Below are 7,877 nucleotides of genomic sequence, written 5' to 3' on the forward strand. Positions count from 1 at the left end.
ACCAAACACATTTGATGTTCCTCATGTTTTAGCAAGCTTTTTTTCTTTTCTTTTTTATTTTTTTTAATTTTTTTTTATTTTTAAAGCAACACAGTTGCAAACAAGCCCTAAGACCCATACTAGTCTGATCTATTATTGATAAGTAGGGATTTGTTAAATCATAGGATATCATCTAGAGTCCTAAATAGTATAGAAATCTTGTCTAACCAAATAAGGCCTTCTAATTACTTGCACAGAAAAAGGAATCCAAATCTTAATTAAAATAAGATTCCTAGATTTCCTCAATATCAATTAACTCGTTGACCAGTTTAATTGATTGCCAAGAAATTAGTAAATCATATTTATTGACACTCACAAGCTTACAGTATATATATCGTCGCCATAAACACAATGCAACAACACACTCTTGTGGTTTTAAACTTGAAGCGATGACGGTCTTTGTCCCTTTATCTTTGGGGCGACGAATGCATACTTGGTCACGCAATGATCCTTGCGCGACGATATTTTTGTGTGTGTCGCACAAATGTTCGATCTTTGCAGAACGACGTTTGGGCAACGAAATTTTCATCATGTAAATTTTCAGCCGACAAAAGTTTGCTTTACGCAATGAACTTCCATTCGTTGCGAAAGCTGTCTACTGTGGTAATGATATAGATAGCAAATTCATATTCCATCAGAAAATATCTTGGTAATACGTTTGCCGAACATAAAAAGATTAATTTGATAGCTTGACTCTCAAGACAAATAAAAGAAGGAAAAAAAAAAAAAAAAAAAAAAAAAAAACATGACCAAGGTACTCCCCCAAGTAGTTATTATTGCATCTCTATCCTGTCTTAGTTTCTGCCTTCCTAGTTCATTATTTCAGGTCCTTCCCACCTTGATCCTTTTCCTAGGGGTCTTGATCTTGTGCTTGTTTCTTAAGAATTTCCTTCAAGTGGTCGGAAATCAGGATCTGCGGAGTAGGTAGTGAAGAGGCTGGTGACTCTTCTACAACGCTGTCCATATTTTCGATCATCGACCGGCCTTTAATCATATCAACCTCCCCATCTTCATTCATCATCACCATATTACAGGGAAGTTTTCCAGCGTAAAATTTTCTGTCATTTTTTTGGTGCCTGCATTGGTAGACATCCTATTAAACGACACAGACTTGCATTGCAAGGGTATACATAAATAGTTTCATTATACATCAATAGTTTTACTATACCAATACATCCAAACTTAGAGGATGACTATTTTGGAGTGCTAATAACAATTACACTGTGAAATGATTTACTAAAATGTATACTAAATAAATCCGAAATCTTGGATATTACTACATGGTTTATACCTGTCAAAAACCACCCATGTCGCATGAAGGGTTGTAATTTCCTCAACAACCATTAGCCGTAAGGGATAACCCATTATAACTTTCTTCCGTGGAAAAACCTGCATGAACATGCGATACACAAGCAATCATATGTTTACGGGGACTTGGTATAATACAACTTGCTATAGCACCGTACGTATAGCTTGATTGTTATACGTACTCCATATTTGTTGCACAGATCCACGACTTTCTGAAGCTTTAGATATTTGATGTCACTCTTCCACTCGTTCGTCTCTTTGAAAAATGATAGCTCTTCTAACCCCACCGGCCAAACATCCAACCATGTCTTGGAAGAGACTGTACATTACCAGAACCCAAGTATTCCATTTCACATAAATATGAGATATAAAGTCTTGGTAAAAATTAAAAGAGTTTTATGTCTAGTCATCTATGGTTCCATATGATATTCAACTGTTCATTAACACATAAACTGACCGTTTTGCAGGACTAATTTTAATGTGAATCCCATCGGTCCCTCTATCATAACTAAGAAATATATATCCTCTCCAAATGAATAGGCATACATGCACGTAGCTAGAATTGAGCTAAACATTGCTATGCATTCAGAGCTAATTCGCACGCTATAAATTCATGCATACTACTAGCTAGCTAATTGTATGCATGTATGTATGTCTACTCACGGGCGATATTAAGCCACGGCATGACACCAAGAAGAGTGACCGTGGAACCAGCGTTGATTACATTCTCGAGTGCCCATTCAAGCGGCTCTGTTCTGAACTCTTTCATCCCATCCATCACGATGAGTACATGTTTCGGAGTGTTCATCGACCCTGGTGACTCCAACATAAGATCGTTTTCCAGTGCCCTCCTGTTCCAGCTGAGAATAGATTTTCGCAATATTTTCTGCTTATTCCCTCCTCTTTTGAAGAAAACAACCATATTGAATCACCTGCTAATGTCCTTGGAAACTTTACTAAGCCAAGCTTCTTGTGCAAAATGCTCAGCACGGAGAGAGAGATGGAGGTACCCAAAAGGGAATTGTTACAAGAAATTCATGTCCTTAAATAGTATGCAAACTTTGTTTCCAAGGGATACCCCAAAACTAAGGGCTTTGATGAAACCAAGAATGTGTGCATAGTTGTGGTACGTACTTCGACATAAACAAAGATTCGTTGGCAATATGCATTCATGACAAAGGAGTATACGGTTGTGCAATTTTGGGTTTTGGTTTTCCCTAAGATTAATCAAGATGCTCATTCCTAAATCTTATCTCCGACCTCTATTAATTCCAAATTAAGGAGTCCACGGCCATATTATTAGTTACTAGCAAGAACAACCACCATTAGTTTATTGCAATAGACTCAATTTTTAAAAATAAAAAGTTTTTATTAAACGAAACTTATTTTTTTCCAAAAGGTAAATTGATTTTATTGAACCAAATCAAAGACGAACATCAAACACCTGCCTCAGCGGCTAATGCATTCAACAATCAACGCGATAAATACACATTTTTGTTGTAAATATTATGTATTAGTATTTAAGCGTGATGGTGTAAACTAGATGTACCTACCTAGGGTTTTATTGTGGGTCTCTTGCATAAGACTCACAATTAGATTGTAATTGCTTAAGACTTCCGACCATCCCCACTACAATACTTACATGTATTTAATACAATTAATGTGGCATATTTCTAGTATAAATTTATTTATGCCTTCATTCGCATCACTAGTTGGCTGTCAAAAAGCAGCAATTATTTTCTTTTAGCCAATTTGGTTGAGCCAAATCGCCCCTTAACTCAAAGACAAGAAATGTCAAGGGCATTTAATTAGTCTATAAAAGCTACTTAGTACTACGGTCTAGTGATATCACACTATCTCACCCCATAACATTTCTTTTAAAAAAAAATAAAAAAATAAAAAAAAAGCCTACGAATTGACTAGTTTAACTAGGAAATTATTCCTTTGCCAAATTCTCTTTTTACATTATTATACCAGGCTTCTAATCCTAATCATCAAAATAAACCCAATGATTGTGATTATGTTACATAGTCCAAATTAATTTTATTTTTGCCATTTCCGTATATGAATCAAAAGAGAAATAATAAATACACCATTTTTAATCTCTCACGCATCTATTTAATTTTGTTTGTTGTTTCCATTTTATTTATTTAATTTGATGGCCAAAAATAAAAATGAGTGCAAGAAGCTAAAATGAGTAAAAATCATCTCCCGAATCAAAATCTCCTCATCGGTTGAATTTCCTCCTGTGCCAAAAATTATAATGATAAACACACTCTACAGGATTTTGCACCTACAATATAAGATCAAATCTTCTTTTTGTTTCTGTTCAAATGAAATATTTGAACAAACCATCTTTACATTTGTTGCTTAACTAGACAGCTTAAAAGGCAAATGATCGACCAAATGAACTTCATAGCGAAAATATCCCACAAAAAAACCGCACTCAGCGTAATGCAGCTGTCACAGGACGCATAGTGTGGTTGGTTTTAAGGCTGCCGCCACCACGGCTGACCTTTTTGCACGGCGATGATCCCACTCTCTTCCTTTTCTTGTCCAAAGAACTTCCACTCTGAGGTCCTACCATGGCAGCTAAGAGTTGACTTGCCCTCCCCTTAGTCAGACTTTTTTTTGAAAGATACCTGAGAGCTTCAGTTCTCTCTGCATCATCTACAACATTGTTCGAAGCTCTTTTACACAACGCATTGTCCGCTGACTTCAAATGATCCATTCGAATAACATTGTTCAATGATCTTTTACATGTCACGTTGTCTGCTGACTTCACATGATCATGTGGAAGACGAAAACTTGGTTCTGATAAATTCCATTCAAACTCGTTAAGTTAGTTGCATTCATAAATTTCATGAAGAAGCCAGTAAAATTTTTGGATCAGACTGAATTTTCTTACCTGGAGACTCAAAAACCAAATCTGGACTTGGAGATCTAGGTGGCGTCATAGGTTGGAGAATAACTCTAGCAGACCCTTTATGACAGCCACTTCCAACAAGAGTTGATGTACTACATATATTCTCAGTTTTGAGTGACATTTTATCAAAATTGTTTCTTCCCCGACCTGGAGTCGAAGCATCAATGACAGCATCAGTATCTATAGTCTCCTTGGAACAACCAGCATCACGCCTAGATCCGTTAATCCGTTCAGAAAGTCCACTAGCTGCACCTCTAGTGTCAGAGACCTCAACTCCTTTAGGTCTCACTGGACTCAACGAAAGAGTAATCATCTCACGAGCATCGGTGGGTTCATTGGCAGCACGACAATGAACATCATTCACACTAGGAGATAAATTACTGATGTTCTCAACATTCTCTAGAACCGACACAGGTGAGGTACTCATAATAGCTGGATCCAAGCATGGCTTTAGTGCTTCCACTACACTCGAAAACCAGGGAGTACCCTTCCTTGCATAGAACAGAATGTATGCCCCCTGTGATAGAACAAATTCTTCTCGAACCCTAGTGACCTACAAAAAGAAAGAGACATGAATGGCAACCCAACCACCTCCACACACCAGATTCCCAAGAATTATAAAGCCACACAGGTAAAACAGTCATAGTGAATACTACAGAATTTATACAGGAAGTATTTACCCTTGAGTCATCCAACCTATGCCATGTTTCTGGAGACGACCGAATGAAGCAAAAGTAATGCCCAGAAGTAGATGAGAACCCAACATGCTCAACAATTGCATAAAGTTCGTACTTCAATTCCACCTATTGCAACAAAACAGAGAATTAGCACTCCAGGACGACACCCATTTTTTCATTTTCGTAACATTCAAAGAAACCAAACCCTTGACGTAACCTAATCCTAACCCATTACTCCCAACCTTCCTCACCAATTGAGCCAACCCCAAGGGCTTGAGAGACCACACATTTAAAATTACGGTACCTAAACTGTGCACATAACATTCAGCTGACCTTTATTAGAAGATCATTTAATCATTATCATGTATTAACAAACCTTGCATTTCTCGTAACTGAATTCAGGTTGAATAATAAGCTAATAAGCAGCATTGTAAATATACTAATAAGCAGCAACTCACATCGCTGTCAATGTCATTGCCACTGGTGTATGGCTTCAAGTCCAACTCCAGAGGAAACTCTACATGTTTTTCAATCTTCTGAACATTAGATCCATCAGTCTTAAATCTCTTTAGATGAAATGCAGCAACTTGAGGGGCCTGGGCAACCACAAGCTGTTTCTCCACCAACACTTCTTCTTTGCACTTCTCACATGTAAACTTTGTCTCAGAGTCATTGATATTTTCTATCTTAGTGAAGGACTCCAGAGCCCTTGGAAGTGTATCTGCTTCTTCAATCTCCAGACTCAGATCAATCAGAGGTTCATACGTGTCAGAACAGTGACCGCAATTGCAACATCGGAGCTGAAAGCAATTCATACATACAAATATCAATAAAAGTTATAACTGAAAATTGATTTTCTGGGTTTCCCATCAAATGTTAACCATAATACAAAGAACAACGGCAGTCACATGTAGTCATACTTTGCTTAGGAGACGACCACCAAAAACCCTTTCCACAAGGTTTTTATCTTGCACAGAGTAACTCTCATCCTTTTTCATACAATCCAAAGAAGATCTCTCAAGTTTATCTAAAAAACACTGCAAAAACTCATGTGCATCTTCTTGCTGGTATCTTTGGAAGTAAGATGAGATATCTAGTTTCATGAGGAGTTAAGAATCACATTCCAATGCGAAAATTCTTGAGTATAACTTAAGCATTTTCAAATCTACGAGTAAAATTATAAACATTACAAAGTGCAATGGAAAATCCAAATTTTACAAATATAAAGTCAAAATCTTTATCAATATAAATATCATTTCATGTGAATGAAAGGATACGATTCAAATTGTCAACAAGTTTCCATGGTGAAATAACTCTTCCTGAAGAAGCTATTGAAAGATCAATGTGATCACGAAGAGCACAAAGAATGCAGAATCCTTCACTACCACCTGAATACTCCCAATTTCAAATTTAAATCAGTAAATTTGACTAAGAAATCATCATAAACCGGCAATAGAAACTAATAAATGAATATGAAAAAACTGCAAAAGAAACTAAGGTCTTACAATCACAGGGCATCGAATGATTGGAAGAACGAAGACTCTCCAAGAGCGGCACAGTGTGTGTAAAGCACTGCAGGATTGCATTCATAAAGCATGTGTTACCTAGATTTGCAAGCCCTGCACTCTGCAACACCAAAACCACAACAAATCTCAACATCTTAAGATTACTGAAATCAAAATAAAACGAAAAAAAAACCGAAACAAGCACATCCACAAATGGTAAGCAAAGAAGTACTAATAAAGATGCAAAAAAAAAAAAAAAAAAAAAAAAAAAAAAAAAAAAAACAGGAGCATACCACCATAGAGGGTTTGGTTTCTTCCATGGGAAACTGGGATTGTAAAGAAATCAGCGAATCCTTGGTAGAAGACGATGAAGTCCACGGAGAGAACCAAGAAGACGAAAATCGCAATGAATCGGAAGAATTTGATTCACAATTTGATAAATTATTACCGGCAAGATTGAGAGGCGAAGGCAGTAGAGAATGTTCACCTTCTTCTTCTTGTTCTCCTTGTTCTTGTTCAAAAATTGGTGAAGAGCCATTAGGGTTTGGTAAAGAAGAATCCGGCGATGGGTCGCCTAGGGCTTTCAGAGGCGAAGACCCATCTGCATTTTTGGGCATAGAAGCCAAAGCAAGGCCGTCCATGGCGTCAGGTTGGGAAAATGGCGGAGACCTATCGAGGGTTTCTGCCATTGAAGCTGGAGAAGATGAAATTCTCAGTTGGGTGTTTGGAAGAGGTGAATCAGAAGGCGAAGAGTTGTTTTCTGAGAGAGGGATTTCTTCCATTGATGACTCTGAAGAGATGAAGAGGTGGGATTTACAGAAAAATGAAAATCGAGTGAAATTGGAAATTGGGTTTTGGCTCCACGAATTAGGAGGGAAATGGGGATTTGCTTTTTTTATTTTTTTAGAATTTTTGTCTTTTCATATTTTTTCGAATGGAAATATTTTTATTCACCACTATCAAATAATGGTAATACTCAACATCATATTTATTATTTTTAGATAAATTTAAATTTTAAGATCATAAATATAAATCTTAAAATTTAAATTCATACTAACGGTTGTAAGTAGAATAATGAACAAAAATGCATTATTTTAGGGATTTTGGAATTTGAAGAGCCGGTTGGGAAAGAGAGGGAAAAGCTAAAAGGGGTGTCAAAAATATTTTTTGGGTTTAGGAAAAGGAGGGAAAACTTCTTTTTGGGGCCAAATTTGAGCAGAGAGAGGGAAAGAGTGAATCGCTTTGACTTGAGCTTCCCCACCACTTTTCCTTAAGTTCCAACCATGCAGATTTTTAAAAATTAAAAAACAATTTATCCCTCGTTCTTAATAAAAATTTGTAACTTTTACTTAACCATTCTTAATTTCTTAAACCATGCTCAACCATTAGGTTAAAACTTAAATTTTTAAGCCATAAAATTTA

At 36.6% G+C, this 7,877-nt stretch overlaps 1 protein-coding gene and 1 pseudogene across 2 annotated transcripts; both read right to left on the reverse strand.

Annotated features, from left to right (window-relative positions):
* Window positions 1-856: 856 nt before the first annotated feature.
* LOC148690221 (uncharacterized) lies at window positions 857-2,269 on the reverse strand (annotated as a pseudogene).
* A 1,292-nt stretch (window positions 2,270-3,561) lies between these two features.
* Window positions 3,562-7,391, reverse strand: LOC137732467 (ubiquitin carboxyl-terminal hydrolase 21). 2 transcript variants are annotated; one of them, XM_068471777.2, is made up of 8 exons: window positions 6,749-7,391; window positions 6,456-6,576; window positions 6,228-6,338; window positions 5,871-6,043; window positions 5,409-5,750; window positions 4,954-5,076; window positions 4,256-4,826; window positions 3,562-4,161 (listed from the first exon to the last, which is right to left on the reverse strand). In XM_068471777.2, the coding sequence occupies exons 1-8, from the start codon at window positions 7,235-7,237 to the stop codon at window positions 3,794-3,796; spliced, it is 2,298 nt and encodes a 765-aa protein (XP_068327878.2). In that variant the 5' UTR covers window positions 7,238-7,391; the 3' UTR covers window positions 3,562-3,793. The 2 variants fall into 2 exon arrangements, with proteins under 2 accessions (XP_068327878.2, XP_088543244.1); XM_088687118.1 differs by having other exon boundaries at window positions 6,943-7,132.
* Window positions 7,392-7,877: the final 486 nt, after the last annotated feature.

The sequence above is a fragment of the Pyrus communis genome, chromosome 16, assembly GCF_041283825.1.
Source record: "Pyrus communis isolate YQ-2024b chromosome 16, ASM4128382v1, whole genome shotgun sequence".
Classification (NCBI taxonomy): Eukaryota; Viridiplantae; Streptophyta; class Magnoliopsida; order Rosales; family Rosaceae; genus Pyrus; species Pyrus communis.

What these genes read in the sequence shown, in the direction of transcription:
- LOC137732467 (XM_068471777.2), bottom strand. Translation starts at nt 7,237, where the DNA reads ATGGAAGAAATCCCTCTCTCAGAAAACAACTCTTCGCCTTCTGATTCA. An exon ending in TCATTCGATGCCCTGTGATT is followed by an intron (nt 6,339 to 6,455) that starts GTAAGACCTTAG and finishes GGGAGTATTCAG; the next exon opens with GTGGTAGTGAAGGATTCTGC. An exon ending in ATAGGTTGGATGACTCAAGG is followed by an intron (nt 4,827 to 4,953) that starts GTAAATACTTCC and finishes TTCTTTTTGTAG; the next exon opens with GTCACTAGGGTTCGAGAAGA.